Genomic DNA, 19,847 nt, shown 5'->3' with positions numbered 1-19,847 from the left:
GACGCCCCGTCTCCTTCTGAGCAGGGTCAGCCGGCACCAGTACACGGCTGGTCGCTTGGTTGGAAGGAAGAAAGAAGTTTATGGAAATTAGATAGATAGATAGATAGATAGATAGATAGATAGATAGATAGAGGGGGTGGGTGGGGATAGATAGATAGATAGATAGATAGATAGATAGATAGAGGGGGTGGGGTGGGGATAGATAGATAGATAGATAGATAGATAGATAGATAGATAGATAGATAGATAGATAGATAGAGGGGGTGGGTGGGGATAGATAGATAGATAGATAGATAGATAGATAGATAGATAGATAGATAGATAGATAGATAGATAGAGGGGGTGGGTGGGGATAGATAGATAGATAGATAGATAGATAGATAGATAGATAGATAGATAGAGGGGGTGGGTGGGGATAGATAGATAGATAGATAGATAGATAGATAGATAGATAGATAGATAGATAGATAGAGGGGGTGGGTGGGGATAGATAGATAGATAGATAGATAGATAGATAGATAGATAGATAGATAGAGGGGGTGGGTGGGGATAGATAGATAGATAGATAGATAGATAGATAGATAGATAGATAGATAGATAGATAGAGGGGGTGTGAGGGGATAGATAGATAGATAGATAGATAGATAGATAGATAGATAGAGGGGGTGGGTGGGGATAGATAGATAGATAGATAGATAGATAGATAGATAGATAGATAGATAGATAGAGGGGGTGGGTGGGGATAGATAGATAGAGGGGGTGGGTGGGGATAGATAGATAGATAGATAGATAGATAGATAGATAGAGGGGGTGGGTGGGGATAGATAGATAGATAGATAGATAGATAGATAGATAGATAGATAGATAGATAGATAGATAGAGGGGGTGTGAGGGGATAGATAGATAGATAGATAGATAGATAGATAGATAGATAGATAGAGGGGGTGGGTGGGGATAGATAGATAGATAGATAGATAGATAGATAGATAGATAGATAGATAGAGGGGGTGGGTGGGGATAGATAGATAGAGGGGGTGGGTGGGGATAGATAGATAGATAGATAGATAGATAGATAGAGGGGGTGGGTGGGGATAGATAGATAGATAGATAGATAGATAGATAGATAGATAGAGGGGGTGTGGGGGGATAGATAGAGGGGGTGTGTGGGGGGGATAGATAGATAGATAGATAGAGGGGGTGGATGGGGATAGATAGATAGATAGATAGATAGATAGATAGATAGATAGAGGGGGTGTGTGGGGATAGATAGATAGATAGATAGATAGATAGATAGATAGATAGATAGATAGATAGATAGATAGATAGAGGGGGTGTGTGGGGGGGATAGATAGATAGAGGGGGTGGATGGGGATAGATAGATAGATAGATAGATAGATAGATAGATAGATAGATACACTGTGTGGGGATACATAGATTGATTTTATGGAGAAGAAAGAAAGAAAGAAAGAAAGAAAGAAAGAAAGAAAGAAAGAAAGAAAGAAAGAAAGAAAGAAAGAAAGAAAGTCCCCGCGTGCAGAGGGACGAGCCGAGCGGGCGCCTGACAGGAATTGGTCCCGAGAGCTGCAGAAAGCCGCAGACTCTGCACGCTCAACGTGCACTTTCTCGTGCAGCCCTCGGGAGTCTGATTTGGGATCAGGCATCTCAAGCTGAGATTCCCGAGCACAGAGAGCCAAGGACACTGCGGCAAGTGACACCCCAGGAGGTGGAGGGGTGGAATCTCCCCGAGGCTGGGACTGAGGCTGCCGTGTCCCGGTGCAGCCAGACACCGATGGAGAAGGAGGGAATCCCTCACTCTCACCCCGTCGTGCTCAATGAACAGAAGCTAAACACCACATCTTACTGTCCCCGCAGTAAATTCTGGTAAATAAGGGATAAAATGTGCAAAACGTAAATGCTTTAACACAAGAACTGGGGGGGGTACCCCCTGACCTGAGTAGGCAGCAGGTTCAAAATAAACCAAAGTTAGTTTTTCTTCACACAGTGCACAGCCAACCTGTGGAACTCCTCGCCGGAGGATGCGGTGACGGCCAGCACTGTAACAGGGTTCAAAAAGGAACTAGGATAGCTCCATCAGTGGCTGCTAGCCAGGACGGGCAGGGATGGTGTCCCAGGCCTCGTATGTTTTCAGCATAATGCAGAGCAACACGAGGCGAGACTCAGTCTAGACTTGCGGGTGGGCCTGAGGAAAGGTTCAGCATGGTGTGAGCGCCCCCTGGCGCCGAGTGGAGGGGATCACGTTTGATTTTGTGGGAGCAGCAACTGAAGATCCCCCCCCATGGAATTTCTCTCTCTCCGCCGGGTCACGGGTGAGTAATAACGAGCGAGGTCGGGCAGCCTCTTGTCCCGTGTGCGTCTCTCCCTCCCGTGTGGATTCTCCGGTGTTTCGTGAGGTTCGAGCCGTTATTGAAGCTTTTCTCGCAGTCCCCGCATTGATGGGGTCTCTCTCCCGTGTGGATTACCTGGTGCGTCGTCAGGGCCGACCGGCGACCAAACGTTTTCCCGCAGTCCGGGCACGCGTGGGGTTTCTCCCCCGTGTGGATTCTCCGGTGCGTGACCAGGGCCGACCTGACTTTGAAACTTTTCCCGCAGTCCGGGCACGCGTGGGGTCGCTCTCCCGAGTGCGATTTCTGGTGCGTGACGAGGTTCGATCTCTGAACGAAAGCTTTCCCACACTCGGCACAGCGATACGGCCTGTCGTCGGTGTGCATCCTCCCGTGGATAATAAGAGATGAACGCTGGCTGAACTGTTTCCCGCACTCCAGGCACGTAAAGGGCCTCTCTCCTGTGTGCACGCGCTCGTGTTTAGTAAGGGACGAGCTTTGACTGAAGGTTTTCCCACAGGCCAAACACGTGTGCGATTTCTTTCCCGTGTGGACGGCCTGGTGCGTCACAAGGCTCGACCGGACGGTGAAACTTTTCCCACAGTGCAGACACTGAAAGGGTTTCTCGCCCGTGTGCGTCCTCTGATGGGTCCTCAGGGCTGGACGCTGACTAAAACTTTTCCCGCAGTCCAAGCAGACGTGGGGTTTCTCCCCCGTGTGAAGTCTCTGATGGCTCCGCAGGGCTGATCGGACAGTGAAACTCTTCTCGCAGCACAGGCACGGGTAGGGTCTCTCTCCCGTGTGGGTTCGCTGATGCGTGATGAGGTTTATATTCTGATTGAAACTTTTCCCGCACTCCCGGCACGTATAGGGCCGCTCGCCCGTGTGGATTTTCCCGTGTTTCACGAGGGAAGATCTTTGGCTGAAGCTTTTCCCGCAGTCGCGGCACGTGTGGGGTTTCTCGCCCGTGTGGGTTCTCCCATGAGTCACTAGGTTCGACTTCCGATTGAAGCTTTTCCCGCAGGCGAGACACTGGTAGAGTCTCTCCCCCGTGTGGATCGTCTGGTGTTTCGTGAGGTTCGAGCTGTCCCGGAAGCTTTTCCCACAGTCCAGACACGGATGGAGTTTCTTTCCCGCGTGGCTCGCGTGATGGAGAACGAGGGCTGACTTCCCCGTAAAACTTTTCCCGCATCTGCGGCATTTATACATCTTGTCTCTCGTGTGGATTCTCTGGTGGGTAACAAGGGCTGACTTCTGACTGAAACGTTTCCCGCACTGCGGGCACCCGTGGGGTTTCTCGCCCGTGTGGACCCTCTGATGCGTGATCAGGGCGGATCGCTGGCTGAACCTTTTGCCGCACTTCCCGCACGGGTGAGGTTTCTCCCCCGTGTGAATTCTCTGGTGCGTGGTCAGGTTGGAGAGCTGATGGAAACGTTTCCCGCACCCCCCACAGGCGTAGGGTCTCTCTCCGGTGTGCTTTCTGCCGTGGATAACCAAGGAAGCCTTCTGGCTGAAGCTTTTCCCGCAGACCGGGCACCGGTGCGGTTTCTCGCCGCTGTGGATCCTCTGATGCGTGAGAAGGTTGGATTTCTGAGCGAAGCTTTTCCCGCAGTGGAGACATGGGTAGGGTTTCTTTTCCGGCAGGGCTGTGGTTACCTTGGGATCCGGGCATCCGGGCATCTTTTCCGAGGACGGGGGGCAAATCCCGTCAGCTCTTCTCCAACAGCTCCCCGGCGGGTCGGCTCGCTCGGGACCTTCTTGCCGTGGAGTTTTCTCCTTGTCCTCACCGCCTGCTGGGGGAGAGAGAAAGAGAGAGAATCCAGAGAGGAGTCACGCCCCAGGCCGGAGGAAAGGACAGAACAGGGAACAGCCCACAGGGGAAAACACAGCAGGAGAATTTGGGGGGAAACTGAGGCCAGGGCTACATCACACTGCTGATGTAAGGCCTTGTCTGTGCTAACCCCTCGCTGTCGATTTAGTCCAGCTAGGCAAAGAGGCTGGTGGGGTTGCTGTTTAGGGTTGCTGTCCGGTAAAAAAAAATTCAGAAAACCTCAGACACCTAAAATGTCCGGGACTTTCTGATTTTTTCCTGGCCAGGAGGTGAAAATCCCAGGCTTTCCGGCTCAATACGGAGACAGCCTGGTAACCCTAGTGCTTACCAGGTTCTGCAGGGGAGCTGTCTGGCGCGGTGTAGGGAGACCTGCCTGTTAGGCCAAAAAGCCTCATCACATGGTTTTTAAAGGGGCCACGGTTATTTTTATTTATTTTTTTTTGCTTAACAACTCTCGGGATCAACAAACGTTTTCCTGGCCTGGTTTTCTTGTTGTTGTTGGGTGTTTTTTCTGAAACCACCTGGCACACCTGGAAAAGTATAACAAGGGGGGTTCTGCAGGGGTCTGTTCTGGGACCGGCTCTGTCCAATATCTTCATCACTGATTTAGATATCGGCATAGAGAGGAGGCTTATTAAGTTTGCCGATGATCCCACGCTGGGAGGGGTTGCGAGTGATTTGGAGGACGGGTCAGAATTCAAACTGATCTGGACAAATTGGAGAAATGGGCGGAGGGAAACAGGATGAAGTTGAATAAGGACAAATGCAAAGTGCCCCACTTAGGAAGGAACAATCAGTTTCACACACACAGAACGGGGGAGGTGAATACACAGCCCCCGCGCCTCGCTAACCCTCCCCCCCTTGGGCAGGTGCCAGCTGGTGGTTCCTCACCTGTGCGGCTGCCTCTGGGGAGCGCCCCTTCCTCGTCAGCCTGGAGATCCGGCACCCACGGCTCCTCCCCACGCTCCAGCCGGGCAATCAGCTCGGGTTTGGGGACGGGGAACCCTGCGCGGGGGGAGGGGAGGAAATCATGATGGGGGGGAACGCAGCAGGCCAGTGAGCGGGCCACGTGGGTGCCCCTCCCTTCCTGGGCCTGGCTTCCTGGGCTTGTCACTGGGGGCACCCAGAGCCAGCGGGGGGGGGGGGGGGCGGGGGCCTGCTGGCTCCCTGGGAGCCGGGTGTGGGAAGGAGGCTGCCAGCTCCCCGGGAGCAGGGCGGGAGGGGGGGCTGCTGGCTCCCTGGGAGCCGAGTGTGGGGATGAGGCTGCCGGCTCCCTGGGAGCTGGGCGGGAGGGGGGGCTGCTGGCTCCCTGGGAGCCGAGTGTGGGGAGGAGGCTGCCGGCTCCCTGGGAGCCGGGTGTGGGAAGGAGGCTGCCGGCTCCCCAGGAGCTGGGCGGGAGGGGGGGCTGCTGGCTCCCTGGGAGCCGGTGTGTAACAGTTAATGGTAACCCACATGCCCAGGCTTTTCGGTGAACCCCAGCGCAGCTGCCCTGATACACGTGTTCGGTGCTGACGTGCTGCCAGACGGCCTGACCCGGCTCCCTGTCTCAAACGTCAGGAGTGGCATTTGCTCCAGGATCTGGACCTTGGTCAGACATAAGGGACTACCCAGGGGTACGGGGATGCAAATCTCTCCCCAATTGGATGTGTGGACTTGGGGATCCAGCCCCACCCCCCATCGAACTGAGCAGGGAGGAACCGGACCCGAGTCGGACTCCCCCCCCTTCCGGCCCCAGATCCCGCGGGAGGGGGGCCGTACCCAGCGAGGTCACCGTCTCGTAGTTCTCCTGCATGACGGCCCGGTAGAGGGCTCTCTGCGCCGGGCCCAGCAGCGCCCCCTGCCCCGGGGTGAAATACACGGCCACCTCCTCGAAGGCCACCGGCCCCTGCAACGGCAACAGCCCCGCTCAGCCCCCGCCCGGCCGGACACGGGGGGAGCAGCCCCCCCCAGCTCAGAGCAGCCAGGAGGATGTGTGGGGGGAGAAGTGGAGCTCCTTGTGACCCCCGCAGGCAGAGCCAGGCTGCTCCCGCCCCAGGCTGCCCCGGGAAGCGGAGCTCTGAGCTGGGGAGCAGGGACCCCGACAGCGTCCCTGGGCCGTTCCCAGCAGCCTCTGCCCCGCCCGAGGGGGGCCGGCTCCACCCGGGGGAGTCTGGGCAGCTTCCCAGCCCTGCTTGGGGGGAGTTTTCCGGGTCAGAAATGGGGGAACGCCCCCCCCCCCCACCAGCCTGTGGGGCTGGGCAGAAAGTCAGCCCCTGTGTGAACGTGTCCCTGCAGGTTTGTCCCCCCTGTCCCCACCGGGGGTGTTTCCCTCCCCCTCCCCGCCCCCCAAACCTCCTACCTGAGCCGGCTTCATCCCAGCCATCCCTGGGCCGACAGGGAGCCAGTCGGGGCTGGGACCCCTCAGCCTGTCGGGGCGAGAGGGGGCAGGTCACAGAAGGGGCCACTGGGGTCCCTGCCATCCCCCCACCCTCCTGTACAAACAGATGCTCCCAGGCGTCCTCCCAACAAATCCGCTGGCGGCCGCTCTGACAAATTTCCCCAAAATACTTGGCGAGCTTTAGGGCCAAACGCAACCCGCACGCACCCACCCATGGCCGGGGGCCACGTCCCGGAGGGAGCGGGGGGGGGGGTGGGGGCTGGTTTTGGGTGACCCAACCGTACAAAGCAAGTCCAGCTGTTCTTTGGTGCCTGCGGTGGGTTTCGCTGTTGACCGACATCAAGCCAACACAACCAAATGCGGCAGAACAGCCCTTACTGCAGCCCCCCCCCGGCCTTTTGTGGGGGGGCAGCGAGACCCCGGTTGCACTGAGCACAGGCGGCTTCTCTCAGCATTAGGGGACCAGAGAAGAGCAGCAAGAATGACGCACGGTCTAGAGAACAGGAGCTCGGAGGGACGACTAAAAGAATCGGGCTCGTTTAGCTTGGAGAGGAGGAGATGGAGAGGGGATGTGAGAGCCGCGTTCAAGTGACATGGGGTCACCAAATGAAATGAACAGGCAGCAGGTTTAAACCAAACCAAAGGAAGTTTTTCTTTGCTCAGTGTGCAGTTAACTTGTGGAACTCCTCGCCAGAGGATGCGGTGAAGGGCAGGACTTTAACAGGGTTCAAAAAAGAGCTGGATAGATTCATGGAAGTGAGGTGCATCAATGTCTAGTAGCCAGGATAGGTAGGGAGGGTGTCCCTGGCTTCTGTTTGTCTGGGCATGGGCGACGGGGAGGGCTCATGTGCGGATTCCCTGTTGTGTTCCCTCCCCCTGGGGCACCTGGCACTGGCCACTGTGGGCAGACAGGACACTGGACTGGATGGACCTTTGGTCTGACCCTGTCTGGCTGTTCTCATGTTCTTATCTAAAAGGGTGTCATGAGGAAGAGGGAGAAAACTTGTTCATCTTGGCCTCTGAGGACAGGACAAGAAGCAATGGGCTTAAACTGCAGCAAGGGAGGTTGAGTTTGGACATGAGGAAAAACTTCCTACCTGTCAGGGTGGTTAAACACTGGAATAAATTGCCCAGGGAGGTTTCTCCTGGTGGTGCACCTCTGCCCAAGCCTCAGTGCGTGGAACAAAATGAATTCCGCACACGGACGGGGAAACGTTAGCGCATTCCCCTCACACGCTGCTACTTCTCCTCTTTCCCCGTCCTCCGCCTCTCCTGGTCCAAGCACAGCACAGAGCGATGGATAGAAGTTTGCCTGTCACAATCTACTACCTGTATCTTTCCCCACGCCCGGGCCCAGAAGTTGCGACCGACAGGGGGCCGTACCTGTCTCAGGTTCCTACGCAGGTAAAATCACTCCATGCGGGCACAAGCTAAGAAAGCTCTTTAGGCCACTTGGAAAAGCTCCGGACAGAGGTGAACCTCGGGGCTGCTGTATGCAAAAGCCGGAATAGGAAGGCTGCAGTATGTATTCCTCCCTTCCCACCGGCGGTCAGGGTGCACACTTTCTATTGTAAACCCACACATCACGCCCACGAAACACTGACGCGAACGCCAATGGTAGTTCAAATGCTGGACAATATCCCCTCCAATTCTCTCCAGCCGGGTGCACATTTTTCCAGCCCGGTGCGGAATAATTTTATGTGCACCAAGGCAGGTGAGAATGTGCACCACCAGTAGAAACACACCACCGAACTGGGGGCGGCACCGGAATCTCCCCCAAGCGCCCGGCTTCCAGGGGACGCTGCTTCTCAAAGTCTTTTAAGCACAAGGTTTTCAAGAAGACAAGCTACGGCTGTTCTTTCTACAGGCGTACACCCCCCTCCGTACCTCCAACGCCACAGCTGTGTGTCCTGCACAAGTTCCCGGTACAATATCCGCACTGTTGCACTCTGGCGCACGCAGGCGTGGATGCCAATAAAGTGGCCCAGGAGGGGAACAAGAAAATATTTGATATTTTCCCCCCTCTGATCTTATTTCTGAAGCATTTTCTCGGGCCTTTTCCTCACGTCTAACACGGTGCCCTGTCCTCACTGTGGTGCTAATCTCCGAATGAAACTGCGCTTTAGTTACCCCGGGGTAAAAACAAACAAACAAAAGAAAAGAAAAGAAAAGAAAAGAAAAGAAAAGAAAAGAAAAGAAAAGAAACACCACAGCGGGCAGCCTGTGTGTTTCCTGGTGGTGCACATCCGCACATGCCTTGGTGCACAGAACAAAATTTATTCTGCACATGCATGGGGGAAAAAATGGAGCGGGACCACACAGAGTTGGCAGCAGGAAGGGGAGCCCCACTAATGTTTCCTGAGCTAAGCCAGAGTCTCATCTCCCCCCCACCCCAACCAGCCAGAGAAGGAGGCCGGGGTGGTCCGCACTCGCCCGGTTCACATCCCTTGGCCTCCGTTGCGGTTGTGTAATTGTTTGATTTTATTTTTGGGGGTGCCAATGGCACAGGGGTCCCCTACATCCCAGGCTGCCTCAGTGGAGGGGGGAGACGCTGCCTGCACCGGGGGAGTGGGGTCCCGGGCGGGACGGGGTTGGGGGATTCGCTGCACAGCTCTGTCGGCCAGGCCAGGTGCTCCGTGGGGATCGCAGACTGGGGGGGGGGTATTGCCCAGAATTTGGGCTCCCCTTGCAGCTCCGTCCCCCCCCCCCGGGGCCTTGAGAGCCCCGGGTGAGAACCCAACCCCCCTCCCGCCCCATGTTCCCCATCCCCACCTCCCGCCCCCTGCCTCCTGCCCGGAGTCTGCCCCCCACTGGACTCCTCTGCCCCCTCGAACCCCAAAGAGCCCCTTGGCCCCCCAGGCAGCAGCAACCAGGGAGTAGGTCCCCCCCCACCGGCCCCTCCACCCACAGCCAAGCAGCACCTGGGGCAGAGTCCAGTCTAGCACCCTCTGCCCCCCCCATGTGGTGGCCCCCCGACTCCATCCCCCTCTGCCCCCTCCCACATCTGGTAGCCCCCCACTTTCACTCCCTCTGCCCCCATGTGTGGCTGCCCCCCACTTCCACCCTCTCTGCCCCCCTCCCACTTGTGGCGCCCCCCCCCAGCTCCAGCGGGGCCCGGCTGACTAACCCTGCCCCGCCCACGCTGGGAGCAGCGCGGGGGGGGGGAAGAGGGGTGGGGGGGTGTCTCTTACCTGCCCCCCAAGCGCTGGGGCGGCGGCGGCTCTCGGGGCGCAGCGGGACCCTGCGGGCGACTCCCCCTCCCGGCTGGAGCTGCGGGGGGTCGAGCGAGCGAGCGCTGCCCCCGGCTCCTCCCCGCGGCCGCTGGGTCCTAGCGCGACACCCGCCTCCCGGCCCTGCCTCGGGCACCGGCCGCCAGGGCTAGCCCCGGAGGTGCCCGCTGTGTTCGTGTTTCCCCTCGTGTGCCCCGCAGCGAGGGGCCCCCCCAGCCAAGGGCGCCGCGCAGAAACCCCCCCGGCTCCAGCCCCGCGAGCCCCGAGCGCCGCGCACCCCGGGGACACCTGCCCCTCGCAGGGGGGCGCAAGAAGAAAGCGGCGCCTCCGGGGTAGAGGGGGGGTTATGTACAGAAACCAGGGGTTTAAACACGCTGGACTAAATTCCCCGGGGGGGGGGGTTGTGGAGTCTCCATCCCTGGAGATATTGCAGAGCAGGTTGGACACACACCTGTCCGGGATGGGCTCGGGCGGTGTTTCTTCTCTTAGAAAGTACCCCTTTCCCCAAAGACGAGGAAATGCTTATTTCGGGCGTTAATATTTGGAAATAACTCCTTTTGAAATGGAGACATGCCCCCTAGAGCAGCGGTTCCCAAGCTTTTCGGCATCACGCCCCCCTTTTTGAGTTTCGAAAAACCCTCACGCCCCCCCACCTCCCTCAAAAATAGCAGCAAAACTTGTTGAGCAAAAAAAACAAAAACAAAAAAAACTGACTAGGGCAGCCAAACTTAATCTGCGTCTAGACTGGCAGGATTTTCCACAAAGGCTTTTAACGGAAAAGTTTTTCCATTAAAAGCATTTGTGGAAAAGCGCGTCTAGATTGGCAAAGACGCTTTTGCGCAAAATCACTTTTTGTGGAAAAGCGTCCGTGGCCAATCTAGACGCGGTTTTGCGCAAGAAAGCCCCGATCGCCATTTTCGCCAGCGGGGCTTTTTTGCACAAAATGAGCCCTAGTATTTACAAAAAAACGCATTTGCACAAGAGGGATTTTTCCCGAATGGGAGAGTGATTGTATTTGCGGCAGAACACTGACAATCGTACGTTAGCTCCTCAGTGCTCTTGCGCAAATTCCAAGCGGCCAGTGTAGACAGCTGGCAAGTTTTTCTGCAAAAGCGCCTGCTTTTGCAGAAAAACTTGCCAGTCTAGACGCAGCCAATGGGTGGGGCCCAGACTGCTTCATGCCCCCCCTTGAATTTTTTCTTGCCCCCCCCAGTTTGGGAACCCATGTCCTAGAGCATGCCCCCCCCTCCCCCTTTCCCTTCTCCTATCTATTTCGAGTTTTCATTTCCCCTACTCATAACTCCGGTCATCTGAAGACGTGGGCTATACCCACGAAAGCTCGTGATGCCGGCTACATGCTTTGGTAGTCTAGAAAGTGCGACCAGGCCGTTGGGTCTTTGTTAGTGTTTCGTAACCATTTTTTATGAAGTACCCCTTTAAAAAAAATTAGAAGTACCCCTAGGCTGTGTCTACATTGGTGCGATCTTGCACCAAAACGTGCTGCCTGTCTACACTGGCCGCGAGTTCTTGCACAAGAACACTGACGTTCTACTGTATGAAATCAGGGCTTCTTGTGCAAGAACTCTGACGCTCCCGCTCAGGAATAAGCCCTTTTGCACAACTGTTCTTGTGCAAGAGGCCAGTGTAGACAGGCAACAGGAATTTCTTGTGCAAGAAAGGCCTGTGGCTAAAATGGCCATGAGAGCTTTCCTGTGCAAGAGAGTGGCTACGTTGGCACGGATGCTCTTGAGCAAAAGCACTTGGCTGTGATTATTCGGGACGGAGTGGACACCAGGATACCTGTGTTATTTCCTGGAGACCTCTTCTTTCGAAAGAAGTCCTCTGAAACAAAAAGGCAAATTCAAAGAACCCACCATTTTATTATTATTATTATTATTTTTAATTTAATGACTTTTGGATACATAACTCCACATTTTTTAACTCTTGTGGCTGCCGGTTTAGAATTCAATAGGCAGCAGGTTTACCGCAAAAGGAACTGGGTTTTTTTTTCCACGCAGCGCACCGGCAACCTGTGGAACTCCTCGCCAGAGGATGGTGTGAAGGCCAACCCGCATGCGCCTCACACAAGCCCACGTTTGGTGTTTCATCCTTGTGGCTGCGATAAGCGTCAGCGTTGTAAAATCCCCGTCTGGCCGCTAAACGTGTCTAAACGTTTCTAAATTGTCCCGTCCGCGTGCGGAATCAATTTTGCTCCATGCACCAAGGCGTGTGTGGGTGTGCACCACCCGTAGAAACACAACTTCCCTGGACTGCCCTGCAGCCCCCAAGGTCCAGCCCCCAGAGGCTGCTCCCCCCGGGAGCCCAGCCGCCCCCCTCCCCCCCAGAGCCAGCAGTGACTCTGGTCTGGCCCAAGTGTGGGGGCAGCTGCATCCGGCCCGGCCATCAGAGAAGGGCCCTGGGCCCCCCCAGACCTCAGGGCCCCCCCAAACCTCAGGGGCGGGGCTGCAAATCACTGAGCATCACACATGGGGGGCAGAGGCTGTGTGTGGGGGGGGGGGGGGGTTGGATATTTGACTTGCAGCCTCCCCACTCGCCCGGCTGGTCCGACCAGTGTCCAGGGGGGAGAAAATGCCCGGCTGGCTGCGGGGTGGGGCAGCCCCATGGGGCGGGGGGGGCTGCCTCGTGTCTGCCCCCCCAGGCTGCTCTGGCTCCCCCCTCCCTTCTAGTGCCCCCCTTCATCTCCCCTCCAGTCCAGCCCCATAACCCTGCACCCCCCCCTCCTGGCCGCACCCCCCCCCCCGCAGCCCGGGGGGGTCTCTTACCTCCCCCAAGCGCTGCGCGGGGAGCGGCTCCCGGGGAGCAGGGGGACCCTGCGGGCGACTCCCGGCCCGCGGGGGGGGGGGGGGGGCTCCTGTTTATCTTCCTGGGTCAGGAGCCGCCCCCGCCTCCGCCCCCCCGCTCCTGCCGGCCGGGGCGGAGCCGCAGCCCCCGCCCCCCCCCAGCCGGGAGCCGGACCCCGGGGAGCCGCCCGGGCGCTGCCCACCCCGGCGGAGCCTGCAGGTGAGGGGGGGAGGGAGCCTTTGCCGGGGGCTGTCTCCTGCCCCCCCCCTTTGTGCGGGGCCTGGGGGGGCAGAGGGCGGGGCCGAGAAGGGGGGCCGCCTGGGCTTCCCTTGGACCCCCCCATTTCCCCGTCCTGCCTCCCAGCTCTGGGGGCGCCCCCTGAATCCGCGGGGACCCAGCGCCCTGGAGCGTGGGAACCAAGCGCTGTCTGCCTGGGACTGGGGGGCTGGCATGGGGGACCCCGGTTCTGTCACCCCCCTGGCTGCCCCTGGACTCCCCCCCCCCGCCTCCCAGGGTGTCGCTCAGTGACTGTGAGAAACCCCATTTCTTATCGAATGTGACTTTAAAACCCCCATTTCTCATTGAATTTGAGTTTAAAACGCAACCCTATTTCTCAGTGAATTTGGACACAACCCTAATTTCTCATTGAATTTGGACACAACCCTAATTTCTCATTGAATTTTCATATAAACACTCTTTCTTATTGGTTTTGGGTCTAAAACCCTATTTCTCATTGAATTTGGACATAAACCCTATTTCTCATTGGATTTGGGTCTAAAACCCAACCCTATTTCTCACTGAATTTGGATACAAAACTCTCTTTCTCACTGAATTTGGACATAAATCTAATTTCTCGTTGAATTTGGATATAAAACCCAACCCTATTTCCCACTGATTTTGGTTATAAAACTCTCTTTCTCATTGAATTTTGATATAAAACCTATTTCTTATTGGATTTGGGTCTAAAACCTTATTTCTTATTGAATCTGAATTAAAAACCTTCTTTCTCATTTAATTTGAGTCTAAAACCCAACCCTATTTCTCATTGAATTTGGACACACCCCTAATTTCTCTTTGAATTTTGATATAAAACCTATTTCTTTTTGGTTTTGGGTCTAAAACCTTATTTCTCATTGAATCTGAATTAAAAACCCCATTTCTCATTTAATTTGGGTCTAAAACCGTATTTCTTATTGGATTTGGGTTTAAAAACTCATTTCTCATTGAATTTGAGTCTAAAACGCAACCCTCTTTCTCACTGATGTTGGATATAAAACCCATTTTCTCATTGAATTTGGACATAAAACCCTATTTCTCATTGGATTTGGATATAAAACCCAACCCAATTTCTCATTGAATTTGGATCTAAAACCCTATTTGATTTCCATCTGCTTCGCCCTCGGTACAAACATTGCTCAAACATTGCGTATTTTTCCTCTCAGTCGGTGTTAGCAATGTAACAACCCACCCCATTCTGCCATTGGTTCTGTTCCATCCGTGAAGAGACGTCACTTTGCCTCAGTTTCTCACTCGCGTCTCATACCGGTTTAAAAAAAAATCTCCTCATTCACTGATGTTTTGCCACCTGTCATTACTGAATTGTAGACAATTCCCTCGATTTTGTGGTGCTGTTGCCCTGAAGGATTGACTTGATTACGGGGAGAAAATATCGGGCGCTTAACACGATTTTCGTTGAGCAGGAAAAGGCAGAACAAGAACTGATAGTGGGAAGTTAAAAGCCAGAGAAGTTCGGCTTAGAAATAAGGCCCAAGTGTTTAACATTAAAAGCCCTTCCTGAGGCTTTGTCTACACTACCACTTGGTTGCGAAAACTTTTTTTCAGTCAGGGGTGTGAAAAAAAAATCACACCCCTGACCAAAGTTCCCTCTCAGCTTTTTCCATCCACGTGCGGATTTTTTTCCCATCTGTGTGCAGAATATTTTTTTTATGTGCACCGAGGCATGTGCGAATGCGCACCACCAGTAGAAACAAAACGTAGCTGGGGTGCGCTTTGCTAGTCAACTGGTCTGTGTTGGAAGCTTTCCGGATTGGCCGCGCCTGCCTTATAGGGAACGCTGCCCCGAGACCAACGTATGTTTCACCAGCAGAAGTGTTGGTGTGGATAGCTAAGGCTGCTCGTTAGGGGTCATTTAATTATGCCAGCCAGAGAGCTCTTTCTTGCTGGCACTGAGTGTCGACTCAGGAAACCTTGCCCTTGTAAGATCCATAGTGTAGACAGCGTCTAACTTTGTGTCTCTCTGGGCATGTCTGCCCTGGGGCGTCATTTCATTTAAAAATAACAACTCCCTGAAATAACAATTCTGAAATTGCGTGATTCCTCTTCACAAGCGGGAGTTGTTATTGCCCAGTAACAAGCCCCTTCTTTCGAAATGACTCGGCAGATGCCCACGCTACCAAGCCTGGGATATGTCTAGAGTGGCATGATGTCCCGCAAATGCTTTTAACGGAAAAGTTTTCCGTTAAAAGCATTTGCGGAAAAAAGCGTCTAGATTGGCATGGATGCTTTTCCGCAAAAGCACTTTTTGTGGAAAAGCGTCCGTGCCAATCTAGACGTGCTTTTGCGCAAAAAAGCCCCAATCGCCATTTTCGCAATCGGGGCTTTTTTGCGGAAAACAAATCTGAGCTGTCTACACTGGCCATTTTGCGCAAAAGGACTTTTGCCCAAACGGGAGCAGCACAGTATTTGCGCAAGAAGCACTGATTTCTTACACGAGATTGTCAGCGCTCTTGCAGAAATTCAAGCAACCAGTGTAGACAGCTGGCAAGTTTTTCCGCAAAAGCAGCCGCTTTTGCGGAAGAACTTGCCAGTCTAGACACAGCCCTGTTGTTTTGAAATAAGGGGCTTGTTAGTGTGAAACAACAACTCCCGCTTGAGAACAAGAGGAATCGTGTGATTTTGAGATTATTTCGGGTGTGATGATTTCAAAATATCTTCTATTGAAATGACTCCCTAGCCTAGACATGCCCCCTACAGCAGAGTTTCTCAACCTTTTTTTATAAAGTACCCCTTTTTCAAAAAAATATATAAGTACCTCCTTTTAAAAAAAAAATTAGAAGTACCCCCTTTTTAAAAAATTATAACTTCCCCCAGAACCTACAGTTTTCAGACACACAACATTTTTTTCTGCTGTTGCAACACATTTGTTCAAACAACTTCAGCGTCGCCAGGCAGGCGATGACAATTTTGGGGTGTAAAAACTACAAACATAATAAAGCGCTGTCAAACTTAAAATAGTGATAAAAAAGTGGGTCCGGCCCACGAAAGCTCATCCCCTAATAAACCATCTTGTTAGTCTTTAAAGTGCTACATAGTCCTGGTTTTTGTTCAAACTTAAAATAGACCTTCACTTTTCTCCAAATTTCATTTGTTGACTTCTCTCGAGTACCCCTGAGGGTCCTAGTACCACGGGTTGAGAAACACCGCCCCGGAGTGTTTGCACGGAGATGTGCAGGCAGAATCCGGTCCCTCAGTTTCGCCTGCAGGTTCTGATGTCGTCTTTCTCTTTACGACCCAGGGAACGACTCCCGTGTGGATTGCGTTTCTCTCTCTTCCCCCTGCAGGTGATTGGGCCTGTGAGTGAGAACGAAGGAGGAGAATTATAAGGAGAAAGCCATCAAAAAGCGGAGCCGCCCGAGATGTTCCCAGGAAGGATTGAAGGGAGTTTCTTGCAGAGTCGTAAGAGAGGCAGCTAGAAAAAAAAACGCAGGTTGATCCATTTGTGGGGGGAGAGAATATCAAGGGGACCGACACAGGATCCGGATGGGAGGGAATAAAACCGCACCCGCTGAGTCCAGGAAAGGTTTGAACGGCGGCTCACGCCGGCCTGGCCCTCCGGGGACGCTCCCGGGAGAAAGGCCCTTCAAATGCGCCGAGTGCGGGAAAAGCTTCCGCCTCAGCTCCAACCTGCTCACCCACCAGAGAACCCACACCGGGGAGCGGCCCTTCCCCTGCCCGGACTGCGGGAAACGCTTCGGCCTCAGCTCCAACCTGCTCACGCACCGGCGACACCACACGGGCGAGCGGCCCTTCCCCTGCCCGGCCTGCGGGAAGCGCTTCGTGCAGAGCTCCGACCTCCTGTCCCACCAGCGGCTCCACACGGGCGAGCGGCCCTACCCATGCCTGGCCTGCGGGAAACGCTTCATTCAGAGCTCGCACCTGATTCGGCATCAGGGTCTCCACTTGGGCGAGAAGCCCCACCGGTGCCTCACCTGCGGGCGGGAATTCACCCAGAAGTCACACCTCATCAGGCACCAGGGGATCCACACCGGGGAGGAGCCCTACACCTGCCCGGACTGCGGGGAGACCTTCCTGCAGAACTCCCGCTTCCTGGTGCACCGGCGAAGCCACACGGGGGAGAAACCTTTCAAGTGCTCGGACTGCGGGAAAGGCTTCGGCCGGCGTTCCCACCTCGCTGTGCACCGGAGAACGCACACAGGCGAGAGGCCCTACCAGTGCCTGGCCTGCGGGAAATGCTTCAGTGTCAACTCCAACCTGGCTGCGCATCAGAGGACCCACACGGGCGAGAGGCCCTATAGGTGCCTGGCCTGTGGGAAAAGTTTCCAGCGGAGCTCACATCTTAGTAAGCACCAGAAAACCCACGCGGCAAAGCGGGCATGAATGTGGGTGACTCTTCACGTGGGGCCAGGATTCCCCGGAAGCTGAGCCCTTGGGCGGCCACCTAGGAAAGATTCAAATGCCGCCCGGCGGATTGGCAGAGCGCCCGCGGCCGGCCGCCTGTGTTTGTCCTGGTGGTGCACACCACCCCTGTCTTGACGCACAGAACAAAATGTATTCCGCACACAGAATGTGCTCCAGCCCCCTAATCATTTTGGTCGCCGTCCACTGGACCCTCTCCAATGCACCCACATCCTTCCTGTAGTGGGGGGCCCAAAACTGGACAAAACACTCCAGATGTGGCCTCCCCAGAGCCCAATAAAGGGGAATAATTGAGGGGAGGGGTGGAGCTTCAGGGGAGGAGGCGGAGCCCGTGTGTGACACCCGCTGGCAGACCCCAAAGTCAGCGCCTGTGAAAGGAGACAAAACACGCCCTCCCAACCTAGGGAAGGACCGTAGAAAAGCCAGCACACTAGCCTGCTACCCGTAGTTCCATCGCTGATTCTTGATAGGAGACCTCCGATCGAAAGAAACGCGTGTCCAGCCCCGATACCGGTTGACCTCCCTTTTTGGGGCATAAGGATCTGTGGGAAAAGGGGTTTTTGCGCAAAAAGAAAATGGCCACATGGCTGGTTTTTGCACAAAAACGGCTCGGCAGAAAATATGCAAATGAGATTGTGACTCATGCAAATGAGCCCCTCATTAGCATATTTTTTGCCAGGCTAACTCGTAGTGTAGACGTAGCCTGTGAGAAGGAATCTGAACCCGGGTTTGGGCCTGAGGTTTCAGCCAATGAAAAATCTGAATCGCATTTTTGATTCAAAGAAATTTAGTGACATTTTTGTTTCAAAATTTTAGGACTATAAAAAAAAGGGGGGGGAGAAGGTGGTGGAGAGGTATGGGGGGGGATTCATTTCAAAGCCTTCCAGCGAGAAACAACTTGAACGTTTCGTTTTTTATTCGTGGAGTTAATGTTTCCTTTACACGGGGTGCCAAAAAGAGCCCGTGGAAAAGGAGGCACTCCTACCCGAGTCCAACTTGTGAACAAGCAGAGACATGAAGACTGGGGTGTAACCAAGAAGGGAGATATTCCCTGTGCTGCTCTTGGAGACAGAAAAACGTCTCCTCTTCATTTTTGGTGCTGGACCTAACCTCCATGAAATTATTTAGCTTCTCTTTAAACTCTGTTCTAGTCCTAGCCTTCACAGCCTCCTCTGGCAAGGAGTTCCACAGGTTGACTACACGCTGTGTGAAGAAGAACTTTCGCTTATTCATTTTAAACCTGCTACCCATTAATTTCATTTGGTGTCCTCTAGTTCTTCTATTATGGGAACTAATAAATAACTTTTCTTTATTCACCCTCTCCACACCACTCATGATTTTATAGACCTCTATCCTATCCCCCCTCAGTCCCCTCTTTTCTAAACTGAAAAGTCCCAGTCGTTTTAACCTCTTTTCATGAAAGGGCGGGCACTTTAAAAACGGATACAAGGAAATGCATTTTCACAAATAGTTAACTTTTGAAATCAGTTGTCACAATCATTAGGGGAAACCAGAGGTTTATTGGAGTCAAAGGACAAGTAGTCAATGGGAGGATAATGAAAACAATTAGTTAGAGATAGGGTAAAAATTACCAAGGACATTCTGCTTCATGGTCTAAAGTATAACTGCATTCAAAAAAGCCACAGAGGGGTCGCTGTGTTAATCTGTAACTTTAAAAATTACGAGCAGTCCCGGGGGACCTTCGAGACGAACACAAATATATAAAACACAGGACTATGTAGCACTTTAAAGACTAACAAGATGGTTTATTAGATGATGAGCTTTCGTGGGCCAGACCCACTTCCTCAGATCAAATAGTGGAAGAAAATTGGCACAACCAGATATACCAAAGGATACAATTAAAAAAATGAACACATATGAAAAGGAAAAATCAAATTTCAGAACAGATGGGGGAGGGGGAGGTAAATGTCTGTGAGTTAATGATATTAGAGGTGATAATTGGGGAAGCTAGCTTTGTAATAGCAGCGAGGAGTCCTGTGGCACCGTATAAACTAACTGAAGTGTTGGAGCATAAGCTTTCGTGGGCAAAGACCCACTTCGTCAGATGCATTACTATCTTTGTAATGGGTAAGATAATTAATGTCTTTGTTTAAGCTTAGGTGTAAAGGGTTGAATTTAATTTTTTTAAATTGTATCCTTTGGTATATCTGGTTGTGACAATTTCCTTCCACTATTTGATCTGAGGAAGTGGGTCTGGCCCACGAAAGCTCATCACCGAATAAACCATCTTGTTAGTCTTTAGAGTGCTACATAGTCAGCTACACCAGACTAACACGGCTACATTTCTATCACAAATATATAACGTATCGTGAGTGGTCATGGGCAAAACCCGCTTCCTCGGGTGTGTGGAGAGAAAGGGGGAAACCTACCTCACAATATAGAACAATAGATAATTACGTCTTTTTCTGCTACGGCTATACTGCCGTTTTTTCGCGGAATAGGCTACACAAATCACACGCGCATCTGCATAACTTCCGATTCATGGAGGACAGGTCCCTCAATGGCTGTTGGCCAGGATGGGTAGAGACAAAGCCCCATGTTCTGGGTGTGTCCCTAAATCTTTGGCG

The 19,847-nt window shown here is 53.6% G+C and overlaps 2 protein-coding genes across 3 annotated transcripts; one reads left to right on the top strand and one right to left on the bottom strand.

Moving 5' to 3' along the window:
* Nucleotides 1–1,857: 1,857 nt before the first annotated feature.
* LOC102462421 (uncharacterized) lies at nucleotides 1,858–10,436 on the bottom strand. Its single transcript, XM_089771282.1, is given in 6 exon segments — nucleotides 1,858–2,375; nucleotides 2,377–4,135; nucleotides 5,065–5,178; nucleotides 5,932–6,058; nucleotides 6,512–8,039; nucleotides 9,742–10,436. Coding segments are annotated over 5 exon segments (2,187 nt in total). The 5' UTR covers nucleotides 6,536–8,039; nucleotides 9,742–10,436; the 3' UTR covers nucleotides 1,858–2,212.
* A 2,252-nt stretch (nucleotides 10,437–12,688) lies between these two features.
* Nucleotides 12,689–19,039, top strand: LOC102461713 (uncharacterized). 2 transcript variants are annotated; one of them, XM_075913741.2, is made up of 2 exons: nucleotides 12,689–12,801; nucleotides 16,118–19,039. In XM_075913741.2, exon 2 carries the CDS (start codon nucleotides 16,363–16,365, stop codon nucleotides 17,218–17,220), a length of 858 nt encoding a protein of 285 aa, XP_075769856.2. In that variant the 5' UTR covers nucleotides 12,689–12,801; nucleotides 16,118–16,362; the 3' UTR covers nucleotides 17,221–19,039. The 2 variants fall into 2 exon arrangements, with proteins under 2 accessions (XP_075769856.2, XP_075769858.2); XM_075913743.2 differs by having other exon boundaries at nucleotides 12,696–12,801; nucleotides 16,164–19,039.
* The last annotated feature ends 808 nt before the right edge of the window (nucleotides 19,040–19,847 follow it).

This window comes from Pelodiscus sinensis, chromosome 19, assembly GCF_052426305.1.
Source record: "Pelodiscus sinensis isolate ZL-2025 chromosome 19, ASM5242630v1, whole genome shotgun sequence".
NCBI lineage: Eukaryota > Metazoa > Chordata > Testudines > Trionychidae > Pelodiscus > Pelodiscus sinensis.
The sequence above is the reverse complement of the archived record's forward strand: the minus strand, read 5'-3'. Positions and strand labels throughout refer to the sequence as shown.